A 20,328-nucleotide genomic window follows, 5' to 3' on the forward strand; every position below is an offset into this window, starting at 1 on the left:
CCCATTACAAACTTTGAATCTAAAGCAAAGTCTACTTCATCAAATCGTAGCTCAGTAACCCATTTGATTGCATGAAACAAACCAAAAGCTTCTCCAATATCCACGTTGCAAATTGGTGATATCCACATCGATTTAGCAAACACCCACCGACCTTCGTCGTCATGAATACAAATTCCAGTGCCCACCTTCGTCGTTATGAAAATGACGCATCAATGCTACACTTATATCTCCTCATTGCCGATTTCCTCCATCGTATAGAAGCTTGTACCGACCTTTCAATAAACCTTACTTCAAAAGGTTGCTGCTATCAGTCTGTGTACTCTCTAACTACTGCTTTGATGCTACTTTGCACGCATTGTTCCAGTCCTCAATCAATTTAATTGCTCGGTCCACAACTTAAAAAACTTGTTTATGATACATCTTGCCAAATCTAATCCACAAAAGTGTAGCCACAAAACTTTGCAAAGTACTCCCTCCGTCCGTAATTATAAGCATTATTTTAAAGATAAAATTTGTCCCTAAATATAAGCCCCTTTTCAATTTCCTAGACACATTTATTATTACTTTTTCAAACATAATCGTACTTTACATTGAAATCCGAAAAGTCAACTACAAATACATCTTTTTACCAAGGATAATTTAGTAATTGTAATAAAAAAAGGAGAATGTTAACTTGTGCCCTTAAGGGCACATGTTAAGAAGATAAATGTGGAAAAAAATTATTGAACTTGTGGTGTATTCAAGTATCTAAACATTAAATTCTTTGTATCATTAAATGCTATAGTATTTCTATTTTTAGGTAGTTTAATATGTGCCCTTAGGGCACAAGTTAACATGACCCATAAAAAAAAGCACATTTATTATACTACTAACTTTTCTTAATATGCGTGAAAAATTCTGATGATGACTTATATTAACGGATGGAGAGAATAATTGTTAATATTAGTAGTAATATTTTTTGGGTCTTGCTAACTAGTGCCCCCGGGGCACTAGTTAAGGAGCTAAAAAAAGAAATAAATGAAAAGTTATGCATTGAAACAATCAAAATTTAGACTTTTCATGTGTTGACTACACAATACTCAAGAAAAACCTTCTAAATTTAAATTCTTAACCAATGCCCCTAGGGCACTATTTAGCCTTTGCCATATTTTTTACTTGAAAATTGATGACGTGGATCAACATTTTCTCGGTAAAACCAACCAACCGACCAACCGGTGGGTGCCTCGAGTCAATCTCACTGCACACTGTATATCATCATCACAATTCACAACTCCCTTTTCACAAACTAAACCGATTCTTTCCCTTTTCACAAAAACGAACCGTTCCTCTGCGTTTTACTCAACCGCCTCTTTTCATGGACAACTTGTCAGACACGCCGCCGGTACAATCAGTCAAGATACCGCCGTCAAAGACAGCGGAAATCTCGCCGGACACAAAAGCCGAGACTGACGGAGTTGGTGGATCCACAATCAGGATCAATGTGAATTACAATTCAGTTTTTCACGAGATCCACCTACCAGCCGAATCCACTTTCGGTGAGTTTCATTTTTGCTCTTTCAATCCACGAATTTTTCTTCCATTATTAACGAATTCGATTGTTTCTAACTTTAATTTCCGTTTTATTAATGTATTAGATGTACTTGAGTATGGTGTGTTTGTTCTGTTTTATCTTGTGTTCATGTTTAAGTTTTTGGGTTGTAAGTTTAAAAATTAGTTATATTAAATGAAAAATGAAATGCTAAGATAAAATCGTAATAAATTATAAGGTGTGGAGTTCGAATGTCTTTAGCTTTTGTTAAATGCATAGGCTCAGATGAATATTCCGATCGAGGAGTAGTGCATTGTAAATTTGTAATACTAACTTCTAAGAAAGAATAAGAAATTCACTATCATAAAATCACTTGCTTCTGTAAATTTGGTGGCATGTTTTGGTTTCTGAAAATGGAAAGGATCGACTTGAATCATGCATGGGTTAACCTGGCTTACACGTATATTAATCTCAATTGGTTACTTGTGTTGATATTTCAAGTGTGAGTTGAGTTTCACATTGGATGGAAAAATGCATGTCGAACACTTTAAGTGAGAGGACCATAAACCTAATGCCTTAAGGTTTAAGGTAAATATGTGGTGTCAAACTTATTTTTGTGGTTGTTCAAGGCTCAATGTGATGATCCCTGGACCCCTCATGACCCAACAGTGGTATCAGAGTGGCGTGTCCCATTGATGGATTCCCAACGGTGGTGCAAGTGGATGCAAAAGCTTTCATTTGAGATCGTCCTTTCCTTTGAATCTCACTCCTTATAAGTATCTGCATCTGTTGCCATGCCCCACTTTCGATGTTAGTAGATAGTTACTATGTGAACCTACGCCATACTTTTCACACTCCTTTCCCCTGTGCACAATTGTTGGAGGTTTACTTCACAAATATATTATAGTTTTAATGTTATGTGTGTTCGTTCTTAATTGGGACCTCAATAAAGAGAATTTTAATAGATTGTTCGCTCATAAAAACTGTTTTAGTGTCTGAAATCTGAAGAGCACTGACCCTTTTTCAAAGTAGAAGAAAATGAAAGAAAATATGCAGGTCTCCCCTACCCCCTAGTAGTGTGCATGAGTTTTAGACTTATAAGTGTAGTTTTCAAATTATTTACCGTATTAGTGTAACTTGTAAATGTCTGGTCGGAGGATCATATTTCAAAGGGACAAAACTTCTGCATTGTCATTTTATAATAGATTTAATAGTGGCATCTTATAGACACAACTTACTGTTTCTTTAACAAAGTCACTTCTTGTTATTGAGATACAGGTTTGTCTTGTTTGTGTTTTCAATAACAGGAGATGTAAAGAAGTTGCTTGTGCAAAAAATTGGTTTAGAGCCAGAACAACAGCGACTTATGTTCAGAGGAGTAGAAAAGGATGATAAAGAGAAATTGCACCTGGAAGGTGTGAAGGACAGGTCAAAGATTTTACTTCTGGAGCATTTTGCTAGCAAAGAGAAGAAACATGAGGAAAAAAGAAAACTTGATGAGATGTCTAAAGCTACTGAAGCTATTACTGTGGTCAAAGCTGAGGTGGACAAGCTCTCTAATAGGGTGAGCATGTTTTTGAAATATATAACGTTTCTACTCGCAGTATAAACATATTAACTAGGAAATGATCATATTGATTATTATAATTTTTCAGGTGGCTGCCTTGGAAGCGGCTATCAATGCAGGGAACAAGACGTCTGAGAAAGAGTTTCTTGTGTTGACAGAGTTGCTTATGAGTCAATTGCTGAAACTAGATGGCATTGAGGCCGAAGGTGAAGCAAAGTCGCAGAGAAAAGCTGAGGTAGTTTTTATGCCATTGAAATTGTTTAGTTCTAGTGTAAATAATTTTTTTTATCATTGTTATCTTTCTAATTTTTGCAAATCTCTTATATTTACTGTTTAGTCATGTCCAATAGCTGAAACGAACCAAGTCTTTGCCCAAAAGAAGTTTCTTTTAATATAATAAGCTTATAAGTTATTACACAGATTTGCATAAATTAGATCACTGATAAAGTTGTCAATCATCTAACTGATGAGGTGATATATTTATCACTGATCAATCGTATAACCACTGATCAATCGTATAACTTATGACATTGTTCCAATTTTTATTCAGTTCATTCTTTTTCGTTTTACTTTTTCTTAAAAATTGGTGAATATTTATGTTGGTTTGATATATCCACAAAAGTCATGACAGAAGTCCGGGAAATTTCTGAAAATGTCGAAGAACATTTTGTAGGTCAATTTAAATGACTTTTATCTTCTAGGATGGTGTGGGAAAGAAAACAGTAGTTGGCCATGTAATGTGTTTCTTACTTTCTTAGGAATGAATGTACTGTAGTCCTGATTTCACTGTTAGCACACTTTGTGTGTGTGTGTGTATAAAATTAAAATATGATAGAAGTGGCAAATATTAAGCCCACTAGAATAACTAGCCGTTGCACTCATTTTCCACTTCAAATTTTAAAATACTTTTGCACACTCCCCCGCCAAAAAAAAGGTACTATTTTTGCATGGTTGGTAAGCGTGTCGGTCATCCTAGTCTGGCCGAAAGTTTAATAATGCTGCAAATAGTATTTTTTTTTTCTCATTAGTTACTATCTTTAACCTTCAAACTTATCTCTATGGGTACTTCAAGTGAATATATTTTCTGAATTTTTTGTCATATGATCATAGGTTTTTTCCCTTTGTTTCTTCTACTTCTACCATGTCTAGTTTTTTTTTTTTTAACTGCAAAGGTTATTATTAATCTCTTTACCATTCTACTCCTTAACTCCTCCACTCCTACTACCAAACTAACCTTATGTCCCTCCTATCCATGTCTAGTGTATACCTGATCACTCACCAATGTCGCAATGGTCTTGCTCTTTCCAATTTTTTTGTGACCTAGATCAGACTAACTAGTGCAAGTTTAACCGTGATTTTGTATGTTGTTTATATTGTAAATGAGTTGACTTTGGTGCCAAATATCGACTTGGCTAGAATGCAATGAAAAATAGCTTCTACCCTGGATTGAAAAATGTAGGATCTGTATTGGGCGGGGGGAATTTGAACGGTTTTGGGGGACTAGGTTTATATTTTAATATATATATTTGATACTTTAAAAAATCGAAAGATACTATGATATATGATCATATAACAATTCAATCACACTTCATTCATTTCTAGAAACATTTTTTTTTTTGGTCAAGAAAACATTTTTTAGCTTGTGCAATTTAGAAAAGAAAAAAGCTCCCCTCCATAATCCCCCTTCCAAACAGACTTGGAGTTTTACATCACAGCTCCCCTCCAAAAGCACCAAAATGTAGATCACTTTACTTCAACTTCAATTGTAACCAAATCAATGTTACAAAATCAAATCCATTTAAAATCATGTGGTAAATATTCACCTAAACATACATTTGATGTCCTTACCACCACAATGGATTACTACTAGCTAGTGTTAATGATATGAAGTGAAAAAAAGATAGATATTTACTGTTAAAATATTGTCCACAGGCATGGGTTACTCATTTTGGCAATCATCTGAACTCTGAAGTATAAATTGCAGCATCTGTTCACACACTGCTTAAAATTGCAAATTTATGTTAGTTGTGACAAAAATGCATTATGGATATTTAACTATTGATTTTGAACACAAGCTTTTCCATCCTTCTACAGGTGCGACGGGTGCAGGGCATTGTGGATAAATTAGATTCTCTAAAGGCTATAAACTCCAACCCATTTATCCAAAGTGGAAATGCTGCCACAGGAACAACCCATTGGGAAACTTTTGATACTGGAAAGGAAGGTTCAAACGGCGACCCATCCACAACCACAACATCATCTGGAACAAAAATATCTCAAGATTGGGAGCGGTTTGATTAGCTTAAAATTTCTGTGAAATATCAACTTATAAAGACTGTACAATACCATATTGGCCTTCATCCTTTGTCCAAAGTTGAAAAATGTTTTTTATACAAATTAATTTAGTGATTATTTTTAGAGATAACCATTATATTTCTATGTTTTTTTTTTAAGCAATATTTCTATGTTATCAGTACTCATAAAATCTAACTTACATATACATGTGCATTACATTTCCATTGCCTCCATAACAACTACACTATGTAACTCAAATTTATGGGTACACCTCTTGCCCCAATAACATAGGGTAATACTGCAATTCCATCTGCTTTTGATGAGGATCCATGCCTTGTTGGGTTATACTTTTCTCCATCATCCCAAAGTGCATAAGCTTCTTCGCCATTGACAGCATCATCACCAGTCTCAAGCTGGTCCGACATCCTCAAAGGTATGAAAAATTGTATGGTGAGAAGAAAAGTGTGGTGGAGAGTGGAGACTAAGTTCCATACAGTGATGAAAGTTGCTGTAACTAATCGCTTCAAAAACTGTATGCTGCCGCTGCCACCATATTGAGTTGGTAACAGGCAATATGAGTCTGCAAAGATCTGGTTCTGCTAGGAGACCAAACATAAATTAAGAGTTGATGGTAATTAGGTGACTTGAGATATGATTTTCATTTGTTCGGTTGTAAATTCGACTTTTCGATTGTGCAATTAAAAATGGGAGATTGAAATTGCAGTTTGGCCAAATAAAGGGATTAAAGTTGCATTTTAACCTGTCTTGAAAAAAAAAAAAGTTGCATTTTAACCTAACAATAATAGCAAATATTAAAGTTTAAAAAACAATTAACACTTGTATTAATTTTTTGGTAATCTAGAGTTGGGTCGTAAGGTAAGTAAAGTCTGGCTAAGAATTGATTCTACTATGAATCGAATTCGGGTTCTTTCGAACAATTCGTCTTGGGGTTAGTTCATTAACTACTCGAGTTTAATGTTTTGGTTAAAATTTAGGCTATTTATTGGTCCATTAGCCTTTTTTGAAATAAGTCAATTTTTTTTTTATTTTTTATTTTTATTTTTTTAGTTTTGAACAATATGAACTTTTAAACAAACTCATGTGGATCAGATTTTAAAAAGTTTAGATTTGAAATATAACTTTTTTTTAGATAATAAAAAGTTCACATAGATCTAACCTAGTTTTTTATTAATAATGTTAATATTTTTCATCAAAATCTTTAACTCAAATCAATTTGATTTTCATCGAACCTTTAACTCAAATCAATTGATCTATCCATGGAGATCCTTATTTACATATCAAATTAACATCTCTAAGTACATGTTGGGTCATCTATAATGTTAGTTCACCTAATACATTTGTGATTAAACATTTAACAGAAAGAACTTTTTGACTAACGGAGATATCATTGAGGGATTCAGACGCAACGTTTATTCATTAGGGACTAAAATAAGGCTGGGATGAGCAGTTCAACTGATTAAATTAGTTGAGCTAAAGGTTAAGAATATGAAGGTCCAGAGTTCGAGTCTTGGCACGAAGAAATGTTAACTTAGCATGGTAAATATACTAACAATTTGCCATTAAAAAAAATGATTAAAGTACAATAAAAAATATTTTTAAAGAACCAAAATATTACCTTTTTTTTTTTAACCTATTATTATTATACAGTACGAGGTATCCAATAATCTCTTGTATTCTGGGAGGGAGATTTTTCAGTTTCAAAATCCTACTACACCCTGCGATGGCTTCCGAACAAGAGCCAAAAACGATTCCCCTCAAAATCTTAATAGACAGAGAAAACAACAAAGTTGTCGCTGTAGAAGCAACCAAGGACTTTGTTGACACTCTCTTCAGCTTCCTATCTCTTCCACTTGCCACTATCATTCGCCTATTAACCACCAACAATGATCAACAACAACAACAACAATCCTCAGAATCATCATCATCATCATTCCTTGGAAACATAAAAAATCTCTACCAAAGTGTACAAAACCTCACCCCAAACGATGTTTGGAACAACCCTTTATGCAAACAAATGTTGTTGAATCCCAAAAATCCATGTGAATCACTGTGCATGAAGCTGTTCTTGAATATTGATGACACTGAGAAATCAAGTAAGTTTTTTGTGTGTGATTCTTGTAACAAGTTTACAACTTTTCAGAATCTTGATTGTACTTGTGGAAAACCCACTAATAGACAGCCTAAAAATTTGGATTTTGAGGGTCAGGGGAATGGTGGCAGTGTTGATGCCCTAAATGGGGTTTTTGTTAGAGAAAATGGGGCAATGTTTTTGGTGTTTGATGATTTGAAGATTGTGCCTAGTTCTTTGATGACTTCTACGGAGCATTTGATGGAATTGGGGTATTCTGATTTGACTCAATTAGAGGAAGTCACACACAACATTGGAAAGCAAGAGGTAATTGTTTTGTGTTTTATTGTAAACTAAATTTTGCAATGTGTATGTATCTCACAATTTTGATGTTCCCATTACATTGAATTTGGTTTTCTTTTGAGTTTTGAGTAAACCCCAAGATGTCATGTTAGTTTGTAGGGTAAGAAAAAAATTGAAAAAAGTTGTTGAAATTGTGGTCGCGGTTGTGGTTATGATGTGAAACTTGATATTGCAGTAAAATGCAGGTAAATGCGGCTGCATTTGTGATTGTGATGTTGTTGTAGACACCTCTAAAACCGTTATATTGTGGCCGCAATTGCCGTTGCCGGGCGCGGTTTAGAACTATGTTGTCGGTTGTTGGTCATTTTAATCTATATTAGTTAAAAGTCAAGTCTTAACATTTTAGTCCGGGGTTAGTTTGAACTTTGAACACTAGTGTTAACTATGAGTGTCAAAATGCTCACTTGAATGGTAATCTCTTGGCCAAAATAACTGATAAATTATGGCTTCGAGACCTTTTCTGAATTTGTCTGGTTTCAGGGATCATTTGAACTTGCATTGGATCTTTAGACTGTTCTTGAGTTACGAACCATTATGGCTTTGAGACCTTTTTATTTGTCACAGTATCTGTTAAGAACCTGAAAAGATAGGATTCTTTAAGAAGGTCCATGTGAGAAAGAATAGAAAGGAAAGGAAGGAGGGAAATAGAGCCGTTGTAACTGAAGTATTATCTAACTAATCCCCTCTAACTGACTAACTAATTCCTCTAATTGTTCCTAACTGATATTACTCTTACTAACTACTCTGAACCATTTATTTCCCTTCGAAACAGTGTCATAACATGGATGATTCATTGCTCAACAGTTCAATCATTGTTAATTTGTTACCCTTATTATTCTGATAAATATTGAATTTAAAGTTTTCAAAACACAAGTAGCTTGCACCTGAGCTTTATTCATGCTTCCACATAAAGTTTCTTGGTGTACTTTAAAGTGAAAGTGCAAATATTAGCGAATAAATATGCACAATCTTGTTTAGTTCTTAATTAACTGATTGTTAACATAGTGGCTAGTTGTTATATTTAGTGCACTTTTGGTTGTGCGGTAGATTCGTGTTTTCTTGTGTCCCGAGACATATTCAACCCAGAAGCTATCTCTTGGAGCTTCTATTCCACCGTGCGTTTATATTTTTCTGGCGCAGAAACAAACATATTCTTATTGTGTTTGTCATTGCCTCTAAGATCTTCATAATAGAATAGCTCTGGTGTCAACCGCACATTGGAATGTGTGCTAACACATGCTGTTATTCGTACCGCATGGTTTTAATATATTGTATTTATGTCATGTGAATTTGCTTGTGAAAGATTTTTAAAAAAGGTTATATCGGTGCCATTTTTGTCTAGGTGTTATCTTGGCTAAAATATTGTTCCATGTCCTTTTGATTTACAGATATTGAACCTTCTCAAGTACACCTTAATCTCTCACGAGCCTCTGACAAATACAATTTTGAAAAGTAGCTCAAAGAATAAAGAAAACCCACCAAACCAATTTGCATCAGCAGTCAGAGAAAGGCCTTGCACTCGCGACGTTAAAATGGATGTTAAGCTAGCACGAAGTAAATCTCAAAAGAAAATAATCTTTGCAGAAGCAAGTGAGAACTTTGTTGACTTCATGTTTAGCTTCCTTACAATACCATTAGGGTCCATTGTAAAGGTTTTGGATGGTAACTCTTTTGTTGGATGTGTTGATAATTTGTACAAGAGTGTTGAGACCTTGGACTCTTCATGGTGCATGGATTCGCGCTCCGTGTTACTCAATCCTGGCCTACCACCACAATTTGGTTGTCCAAACCAGCTCCTCAATATTCCTGATGCACAAGCACAACCAGCCAATACTTATTATTATGGTACTGGAACACCAAAGCCAAAGTATGATTCCTATCATGATCGTTATAATATCGTTCAAGAAAAGATAGAGGGAGGAGTGATTTCTAAGACAATAGGATCAATTTATAAGGGAAGACTCTTGACTCCATTGGATCCAAAATTCCTCAACAAATCAAACGATGGTGTTGTGGGATTTGTGAAGAGACCAGCATTATATGGTGTTAGTGATGATCTAAAAGTAAAATTACTTTCTTCTAGTTCTTGCCTTTCATATTTGAAAGAATTAAGCCTTCCCCTTGATGATCTTGAAATGAAGGTGATAAGCATCGGTGAAGCTGAGGTAAAGTCACTACTATTAGTCCCTAAATGTGTGAGAAATTGTGTTACTATAGTCCTGAATGTATTGAAATTGCAAAAACATTCTTGAATGTCTCTTTTGTTAGTAATTTTATGAACCAAACTAACAGAAGACACATTCAGAGACTATAGTGACAACACCTCACATTCAAGGACCAATATGATTATATACTCTTTTCTGTTGTTTTCTTTGTTGTTGATACCCTTCCTTTGTGGTTTGCAATTTGCAGGCTTTGAACCTCCTTGCAGCTTCATTGACATCAAAATCTACACTGACTAGTGGACTAGAAGATTTTTTTATTGTGCCAAAACAAGAATCAAATTTGACCTCAAAGTATATACAAACTAGCAGGCTTGATGAACTTGCAAAGGAGCCTATACCAGAAGCCTAAATTATTATTCAGTTGCAGTTTCCACTTTTGTTTTGAATAATAGTTAGAAGATTTTGGACCTTGGTTTAGTAATATCAGTAGTTTATGGTTTACATTTATCTATTACTACTACTACTTTTTTGGTTTTTATATTTAGTTTTATGGATTCAATGGTGAAATACTTCACTACTACAGCTATATAGTAAATGAGTATTATCTTCAAATTGTATTATTCAGATATCATTTTTAGTTTTTTTTACCATTGTTGGTTTAAACTTCTTGAGTATAGGAGAAGTCAATTACAAATCAAGGATAAATAAAATGTAATTGTGAATAATATATAGTTATGATATTTTATCTTAAAAGAAACTTAATATAGTAAAGGTTTGGCCAAATATTCATAGAAAGTTTTTAGTTTTTTAGATAATAAATATGTTTTTTAAGTGTACAAACAATCTTCATTTTCTTCATCATCTTCATGTAAAAATTCAGAAAATAAAAAATTAAAATTAAAAATTCAAACTTCTCACTTAACTTGTGTATATATATAAAAGAAAAATACACGTTGACACTAGTTAACCAACATACATATAGTACAAACACCTTGAAACTTACGTAATCAACTTATTAAAAGTGTAGAAAAATATTTTTTTCAATAAAAATTTTCATTTTCTATTTCCTTATCTAGAACACTACTCTCTCCGTCTCAAAATAATTGTCACATTTTGTTACTGCACATTTATCGATGTAAAATTTTGATCATTAATATCTTTAGTTGTATATTATTAACAATTATGATAATTGATATTTTGATAGTACTCATCGAGACAAATCTAACAAGATCTCATATGTTAATATTTGTCTTTATACATTTGTAAAAAAATATGGTCAAAGTAGCTTGTATGAATAGTGCACACAATCAAATTGTAACAATTATTTTGGGACAGTGAGAGTAGTTAACATGACCTAATTCCTACAACTTTGAAACTCACAAACACAGTGAGATTCCAAATTCAAATTCAGTTATAACTATTCAAAACATTGAGTTCACGTGGTTAATGAATTTCGTTGGAACGAATCCTTTAGAAGAACTCGAGTTTAATCTTTAATAGAAACAATATTTTGTCAAACTTTATTTATCTCGTGATCGAATTCTGAATTACTCGCCTCCATTCTCCTATGAATCACATGGTTGACCAAAAAACAATTTTTTTATTAAAGCAAAATAAAAACACATTTATTTTATTTTGAGGTAATACATACATATTGTGTGGGATTCACAGCAAAACAATCATAGACACAACACAACAAAAATTGTGGGCGTGGCTGTGTGCATTTTTGGAAGAGAAAATGAACACTAACCTCTCCCCTTCACCATCTCCAACAACCTTTGCTTCTCCAAGGTTTTCCAAAATCTATTCTTCATTTTCCAAAATCCTTGTTCCTTCTTCTTCCAAACCCATATCCATTCAACTTCCCAGCACCAGCAGCAAAAGGGGTTTTCAGACCACTGGAATTCGCTGCAACAATAGCTTCTTCCCTGGTGGTAAACAATTTTGTTTTCTTTATCTCTGTTTTGTTGGTTTTAAATTTTAATGTTAATGATGTGTTCTTCAATTGCATGAACAAGGTTTGTAACATAGCATAACAAGGTTGCTGTTGATTTAATTATTGTTTTTTATCCTTAATGCTGTTTCTAATCCTTAAATTGTTCATTTTTTATTAATACTTTTTTTTTGGGTGATGAAATTGATTAGATTATTTCACATTTACTGAATTTATTTTGCCAAATTTGTAATTTTTTACGTGATAACCCGGTTATCGGGGAAGGGTCCCTGATAATCCGGAGTTCGGCTGGGAGGTAACTAAAGTCTGACTAAGAAGTGTTTCACCTATGAATTAAATTTGGGTTATCCTGAACAATTGGTCTTTTTATGGAGCTCATTAACCACTTGAACCCAGACAAATTTGTAATTTCATGTTCGTAAATATGTAGTAATATATGTGGACAAAATTAATTCATATAAAACTATCTATCATTAGATTTTTGTTTTAGGTTCTTTACTTGATTATGTAGTTTTTTAAAGTATGTGAGTTGTGTAGGTGATGGTGATAGCAGCAGTAAAAATGTACTGGATGCATTTTTCTTGGGAAAAGCTCTTGCCGAAACTCTAAATGAGCGAATTGAGTCTACAGTTGGTGAGCTCTTAAGTACAGTTGGAAGACTGCAAGCTGAACAACAAAGACAAGTGCAGGAATTTCAGGTAAGGAACAGTTTTAAAGTAGCTTTGTGTTGTGCTGGATTTCTGCTATAAACCAATGTTGTTGAATAGCGGTGCTATAGCTCTATAACACTGCAGAATTTTAACAAACTGCTACAGTTTTGTGATATGCGATTTAGTATGAAGTGTTGTCAAATAGTGGCTATAGCACAATAGGTCAATAGCATAGCTGAATTTGAACAAAATGCTATTTTTTGTGATTAACAACACCGGTATAAATGCTATAGAAGTTTGTTAAAATTCTGCAGTGTTATACTTATATAGCTATAGCACCACTATTTGACAACATTGGATAGTGTTGTTAAATAGTGGTTATAGCAGCGCTATAGCATAGTGGAATTTGAATAAATCACTGTTGTTCAGCGCTATGCTATTTAGTAAAACGAAGCTATATAGCTGTGTTATAGCACTTTAACATAACAAAGTTTGAACAAACCACTATTTTCTACGATCTGCGATTGACAACCCTGACTTTGGATGGTCTGGTAACCAATATTAGATTGTCATTTGACTTGTAGTGTATACTTGGGCACTTGTGTTGGACCTTAATGTTCTATAGGTGATCCTAATGCTAGCTGGTATGGGAAAAAAATTTAGTGTTATAGTTATAATTTGAAAAATGATGTTAGTGTTACAAGTATTGGGGGTTGTATAATTATTGAAAAAAATGTTCTGAATTCCTGTAGTGACAAAGAAAACTTTTTGATATAGTCTACAATCAGATTTATATTGCAAAAAGGTACACAGGTCTTTGCAATTTGAATTCCTAGTATAGTTTTTGCTGAAAAACTTATTCTTGGGCCATAAAATAAGATTTATGTCGGTGAACCAAGAGTTTCACAATAGCAGTGGTCCGGTAACATTGTATCAATTAGAGTTGAGGAAATGAGTTGGAAAATGGGAATAAATTAGTAACAGTGTCGGCATCACCGACACATGTGCTTACATTCAATCATTTTTATATTTTCAAATTATTATCGGTATCTACTTGTCAATGTCAGTATTGTGTCTGTCCGTGTCTGTGTCAGTGCTTCATATATCAATCTAATGGTGCACTAGCGCACAAATAACTTATGTGGTTATTTCAGATTTAAATGCCCATCTTCTCGTTGTTTGAAAGTATAATTATTGTCATACAGGAAGAAGTGTTGGATAAAGCCAAAAAAGCAAAGGAAAAAGCAGCACGTGAAGCTACGGAGGCACAGCCACAGGGTCTGGTGTCCAACTCTACAGCTGATATAGTAGTCGACGATTCAGGAACTTCATATTCTTCAACTGATCCAGTTACTACGGTACAGTCTACTGATGCATCTGAAACAGACACTGATCCCACCATAGGGGAGATCCCACTTTAAGTTCATAAGTGATATACTATGCTTCACCTTTCTATATATTTTTGCTAAACATGCTTAGTGCCTTGTGTTTACGGATCTAAGTTATCGAGTTCAATACACATGCCGATAAATGAGTTCAAATTCTCAAACGGATTATCTTTACTTCTTCGTTTGGCATGTATATATAAGTATTGTTACAGAACTTCGAGCTTCAACATGTTTCTTACAGTATTCAATAACCTTTGCCAAGATTTGGCCGGTTACGTTGTGAATAGTAGTAATTGTAGTGTTGTCAGCACAATCCTCAATCATATGTTTGAGCGTTTGCGATTCCATCGCCACTGCCTCGTCGATTTCGAAGATCTCACCGTCGGAACTCTTGAGATTGATCTTCCTGGAGGATGACATGATGATTGGATTTTGAAATGTATTTGAAGAACTAGTGAGTGAAGTGAGTGCGAAATGAGGTGAGTGAGTACTATATATATAATGCAACTAAGTACTAACTAAGGGTCTCCAAAGTGGTGAACAACTTTTACTTTTCAATTAAAATGATTTGTTTTTTTACTAGTAAAAAGATTATTTTTTTGCGAGTAAAGTAAAAAATTTGTTGTTTACTTAAAATAAAAGGATTTTTTATTGGTAAACATATAGTGGATATTGATAAAAATATATGTTTTTTTTACTAGTAAAGATTTGTTGTTTACTTAAAAGAAAATGATTTGGTATCAGCATAAGTAAAAAACTCCTACTACACCTCTATGATTAGGCGTGTCGCGGTGTACGACACTCATACGACACGTGTCGGATAGCTCAGATCGATGTCCAAAAAAATTCAATTTTTCCTTTAATGTACAACACGTGTCGAATAAGTGTCCCAAAAAAAATTGTTTTTTCTTTGCTCATACTCTCAATAAGCACATATCAGACATATCTACAAGTATTAATGATGTGTCGAAACAACAATTTTGATCAATGAGGGATTAAAAACATTACATTTTGATTATAATTTTTTTAATTTTTTTCGATAGTAGATGGATAAATAAAGGTAAAATATTATCACATATTGTTTTAAAACTTTTTTCAAGAAATAACTTGCTCAATCTAGATTTATATGTATATATTTTGACTCTCAATTAATATTTTTTATAAATATATAGCGGTGTCGGTGTCCTATATTTTTTACATTAGCACTGTCGTCGCGTCCGTGTCGATGTCGTGTCACAGTGTCCGTGTCGGAGTCCGTGCTTCATAGGTCATTGGTATAAGTCTTTTTTTTTTTGTTATGCAGCTTAGCCACCTTTAAAGATGAATAAGGGGAGTGTCAAAAGTTTGAACTTCGCCTTCTTCATATATAATGCGACCAACTTAACTATGTTCATGGAGACTAAGAATGGATTATTCTATTATGAATATTTAATCCATGAATTGTTCCGTTATGAATTGCTTTTCTTTTTAATGGCCAATTAGGTCGATACTATTAGGAATAAAAAGTATGGGGGAAAAGGAAGCAGGATTGTTGTGAAAGAACAACATTGCCACAACTAATCACAAACATATTAAGCAAAAGAATGAACTCTCTCAATCGTTAACATGAAGATGAAGAAGATGATCACTAAAAAACCAATAGTTGCATCCAAGCGTTTAGATAAATGACACAAGTCTCTTTTAACTTAACTAAAGTCTTCGAATTAGACATGCAGCGGTGTTAAATTTTTAGGGAGAGTTTGCCGCTTATTTAAGTCCTTCAATGCTCAAAGAATTAGTCTCTGCAATTGTGTGCAGATACTTTATTTGCATTAAAAAAAAAAACAATGCACCTAAACAATAAGTGCTGACCCTATCTCTCAAATTTCTAACCCTATATGTAAGAAAGATTCAAAAAATAAGAATAACAATAACTTTAAAAAATGAACTAAATCAAAAAATAAGAATAAATTTCTTTGAGAACCAACAATTTGTTTTTCATCAATCAAGTCCATAAAAAAGACTTCAATCCAAATTTGTAGATTACAACCATAATTTTTTAAAAAAAAAATTGTTACGGATAAATTGTATTCCTTATGATGATATGCAGATTCATGACTAGGATCAACTAGCAAATATATAAACTATAAAAAAAAACCATATAATCATTCAAAAGTCCACTGGTTTTCACGACGAACTTCGTCCTCTTCCTCCGGAGTGTATGCTTTCTTAACGCTAAAAAACTTGCGAATTTCCGCCGGTTTCATACCCTTGGTCATTTTTGCTACAGCCTGACATGTAAGTTCCAACAGACTCTTAATGTTTAACTCTTTTGCGGCTAAGATGAGATCGAAGAGTGTATCCTTATCAACTTTGACAAAATTAGCGTCCCAAACCTTAAGATCATCCTCACTATTACCAGGTTTTTCTTCTTCGGAACTCTCAGCCTCAACATGCTTCTTACAATACTCAATAACCTTTGCCAAAATCTTGCTTGTTACATTGGGAATGGGGATTTCACCATCTTCGGTACAATTGGCGTCGATCATATGCTTGATTGTTAGAGATTCCAATGCCACCGCCGCGTCAATTTCGTACACCTTGTCGTCGGAACTCTTGAGAGTAATCTTCCCGGTCGATGACATGGTGGCTAGATGGTATTGTTTATTGTTCTCTAAGTTAAAAAAGTAGTGACACTGAGCTGAGTGAGAAACACAGTGGATGTGAGTACTATTTATAATGATGCTAGAATGCAAACTAGGGTCTCTTGCATGGCGAACAAGTAATTTGATTCTAGATTTTGTTTAATTTTATTTTTTGATAAAAATATTTTAGATTTGATTCATATATATGCTCTTTTTTTTGACTAAATATATGCTTTTATCAACAACAAAAAATTGTCTAATATAAAACGTTTGATTTTACTTTATTTTGTTGATGTGTAATTTTAAAATTAGATATTATCAAAATTTATAGTTTGTATTTTTGTTTAGAATTTTTTTAAGATTTGTTACTAATTTAAATACATTATTTAGAAATATGTTTTGTATTACACATATTTTTTTCCTTCACCAAAACAAATTTAATTCATATAATCGATCAACCAAAAGGAATTCAATACAAGGAAGAATTATCTCAATAATATATATATATATATATATATATATATATATATATATATATATATATATATATATATATAGTGACTAACTAAAATGAATTATAGTATTATACAATAGGGATGACAATGGGTGCTCACGGGTGCGAATTTGATATTATCCAAACCCACACCCGAAATTACCACTCGAACCCAAACCCAAAGGTTGTTCGGGTGGGAAAATAAAACCTACACCCACACCCGTTGGGTTCGGATTTTCCCACCCAAACCCGAAACCCAAAACAAGAACACACATAATTAATTACCGGCTCAAATCCAGCCCGAATTATATTTGATAAAATACAAAATATAGCATAATTTGGTAATATGGTTTGCAAATGACAATACAATAGTAACATAGTTTGATAAACATGGAATAATTGGGTAATTTAATATATATATATATATATATAGGGGTTTTCTAACTTAGACCCTAGTTAGGTCTAAGTTAGCAAGGTGCACCTTTTCAATTGGACCAAAATACCCATTCTTTTAATTTTTGAAAGAATAGAGCAACAGGGGCACTTTTGAAACCATTAATAGACGCAGATCCAGTGTCGCGCGCGTACCGAAGGACCATAGTTACAGACCGTTGATTTCCATCAGACAGCCAAGATCTGATCTCATCAAGACTGTCTGATCAATCAGACAGGCCAGATCATCCTGATCCATCAGATTCCAGCGCCTGCGCCACACTGGATTACAACCTGGAGAGAGAAAAATTTGCTTTTTAAAAGTAGGACACGTGTCACACAATGGTTGGCTGGGCGTGATTTTTGTTCATTTAATACTTTGAACTCAATTATTTCGTTGTAAATTAATTTTTTATTTTTTTATTTTTATACCAAAATTCATAATTTTTTTTTGTCTACAAATAGAGACTTGGTTCGTTTGATTTGGACACAGAAAAAAAAACGCAATTTTTCACTACCTTAATCTCATTTTTTGTCTACTAAATACGTTACTTGTGTGTTGTAATTTAACACGCACCACTCAACCAACTCACTGAAACCATTATACCAGGAAAATAGTAGATAATATTCTGGAACTTTTGGTATATTTTATGAAATTTTTGGAGACCTGAAACTATTTTTAGTTAATTAAATGAGATAAAACGGTAATTAAAAACTAATGTTTGCTTCTGAAACCATTTTACTGGTAGAATGGTTGCACATAGTTGTATTCTGAAACCATTTTACTGATAGAATGGTTTCAATGAGTAATTTATTAATTGTGTTTGCTTCTGAAACCATTTATCTGGTACAATGGTTTCAGAGAGTTGTAATCTGAAACCATTTTGCTGGTAGAATGGTTTCAGTAAGTTGATTATTAGTTATTTGCTTCTGAAACCATTTAGCTTGTAGAATGGTTGCACATAGTTGTATTCTGAAACCATTTTACTGGTAGAATGGTTTCAGTGAGTAATTTATTAATTGTGTTTGCTTCTGAAACCATTTATCTGGTACAATGGTTTCAGAGAGTTGTAATCTGAAACCATTTTGCTGGTAGAATGGTTTCAGTAAGTTGATTATTAGTTATTTGCTTTTGAAACCATTTAGGTTGTAGAATGGTTGCACATAGTTTTATTCTGAAACCATTTTACTGGTAAAATGGTTTCAGTGAGTAATTTATTAATTGTGTTTGCTTCTGAAACCATTTTGCTGGTAGAATGGTTTCAGTAAGTTGATTATTAGTTATTTGCTTCTGAAACCATTTAGCATGTAGAATGGTTTCAGAGATTTGTACTCTGAAACCATTTTCCTAGTAGAATGGTTTAAGTGAGTTGATGTAAGGTAGTGAAAAATGAGATTTAGGTAGTGAAAAATTGGGTTTTTTTTTTCTGTGTCCAAATCAAACGAACCAAGTCTCTATTTGTAGAGAAAAAAAAATTATGAATTTTGGTATAAAAAATAAAAAATAAAAAATTAATTTACGACGAAATAATTGAGTTTAAAGTATTAAATGGAAAAAAATTAACGCAGCCAATCATATGCTGACACGTGGCCTTTCTTTTTTAAAAAGTTTCTCTCTCCGCGTTAGGGCTGCAGCCACGCGCGTCTGTCGGCGCGTGTGATGCACGCGCTTGGATTTTGTCCACTAACACGCTGCCACGTGTCCTGGGGGGTGGGAAAAGAAGGTGGGGGCGCGTGTACTGTTGGGTAAATTACAGAAATGCCCTTGTTGCTCTATTCTTTCAAAAATTAAAAAAATGGGTATTTTTGTCCAACTGAAAAGGTGCACCTTGCTAACTTAGACCCAACTGAGTCTAAGTTAGCAGCCCCCATATATATATATATATATATATATATATATATATATATATATATATATATTTGGGTGCTGAATGAATTTGATACTACTCAAACTCACACCCATATATTCGGGTGTCACCCGAATCCAAACCCAATCAACTCGAGTTTCTCCTGTTGACTTGCCTTTGGGTTCGAGTAGGTGTATCGAGTTTGAGTTTTCCTTTCATCCATATTATACCACAACTCATTTAGATAATAACTGTAATGGAAATTTAAACCTTAAATACAACAACTAATATTTATTATGCCCTGGATCATCATCAATGACACCAATTTTGTGTCTGGGAAGAAAATATTTGGTGTGATGTTGAGGTTTTGTAAGAATGTTGCACGTTTATATTCTTTGTAGAACTTTTTGAAATCTGTTGTAAACCTTTTGATGTTCTTATTTGTTGATGTTCTTGTGAGTATTTGAGTTAAACTTTCTAAACCCTGTTACGGACTTTCTGAACTTCTGATGTGAACCTTCTGAACTTTATGGATTGATAAATAACAATAGCCTTAAAAATAGGTAATGTTAGTTTCCTATGCATATGGTTTCTAAGCATAAATTATGCTTAGTCCACTTAATTGTGATTAAGTTGTACTCCCTCCGACCTTAGCCTAGTCTAGTGGGATGGATGGATGATGATAACAAGACTTTTGTGGTTGTTCTTAGTTAGTCTTCCTCCTTTTCAGGAACAAATGTACAAATGTTTCTTGTGTCTTTGTGTGTCCAATTCTTCTATAAGTTGCTTATTTCTCCTGAACAAATAGTGTATAACAGTTAAAGCTCAGGAGGCAATGTTGATTCTTTACTCTTTTTTTTAATCATCAATGTCTGGTATCTTTGAAACACGATTAAAGATTTTGCCTCAAAAATTTGTAGAGGCAAAAATATT

The 20,328-nt window shown here is 33.5% G+C and overlaps 4 protein-coding genes across 4 annotated transcripts; 3 read left to right on the forward strand and 1 right to left on the reverse strand.

The window, feature by feature from the left end:
* Positions 1 to 1,219: 1,219 nt before the first annotated feature.
* Positions 1,220 to 5,526, forward strand: LOC123881409 (BAG family molecular chaperone regulator 4-like). The gene is made up of 4 exons (XM_045930091.1): positions 1,220 to 1,535; positions 2,836 to 3,092; positions 3,184 to 3,330; positions 5,190 to 5,526. The coding sequence occupies exons 1-4, from the start codon at positions 1,355 to 1,357 to the stop codon at positions 5,394 to 5,396; spliced, it is 792 nt and encodes a 263-aa protein (XP_045786047.1). The 5' UTR covers positions 1,220 to 1,354; the 3' UTR covers positions 5,397 to 5,526.
* A 1,575-nt stretch (positions 5,527 to 7,101) lies between these two features.
* LOC123922037 lies at positions 7,102 to 10,416 on the forward strand. The gene is made up of 3 exons (XM_045974782.1): positions 7,102 to 7,806; positions 9,231 to 10,007; positions 10,255 to 10,416. The coding sequence occupies exons 1-3, from the start codon at positions 7,132 to 7,134 to the stop codon at positions 10,414 to 10,416; spliced, it is 1,614 nt and encodes a 537-aa protein (XP_045830738.1). The 5' UTR covers positions 7,102 to 7,131.
* A 1,239-nt stretch (positions 10,417 to 11,655) lies between these two features.
* LOC123881698 (uncharacterized protein At4g13200, chloroplastic) lies at positions 11,656 to 14,250 on the forward strand. The gene is made up of 3 exons (XM_045930421.1): positions 11,656 to 11,941; positions 12,499 to 12,659; positions 13,817 to 14,250. Exons 1-3 carry the CDS (start codon positions 11,746 to 11,748, stop codon positions 14,030 to 14,032), a joined length of 573 nt encoding a protein of 190 aa, XP_045786377.1. The 5' UTR covers positions 11,656 to 11,745; the 3' UTR covers positions 14,033 to 14,250.
* Positions 14,251 to 16,143: 1,893 nt separating this feature from the next.
* LOC123923395 (SKP1-like protein 1B) lies at positions 16,144 to 16,623 on the reverse strand. The gene has a single exon (XM_045976086.1). The coding sequence runs from the start codon at positions 16,621 to 16,623 to the stop codon at positions 16,144 to 16,146; it is 480 nt and encodes a 159-aa protein (XP_045832042.1).
* Positions 16,624 to 20,328: the final 3,705 nt, after the last annotated feature.

This window comes from Trifolium pratense, linkage group LG4 (genome assembly GCF_020283565.1).
Source record: "Trifolium pratense cultivar HEN17-A07 linkage group LG4, ARS_RC_1.1, whole genome shotgun sequence".
Classification (NCBI taxonomy): Eukaryota; Viridiplantae; Streptophyta; class Magnoliopsida; order Fabales; family Fabaceae; genus Trifolium; species Trifolium pratense.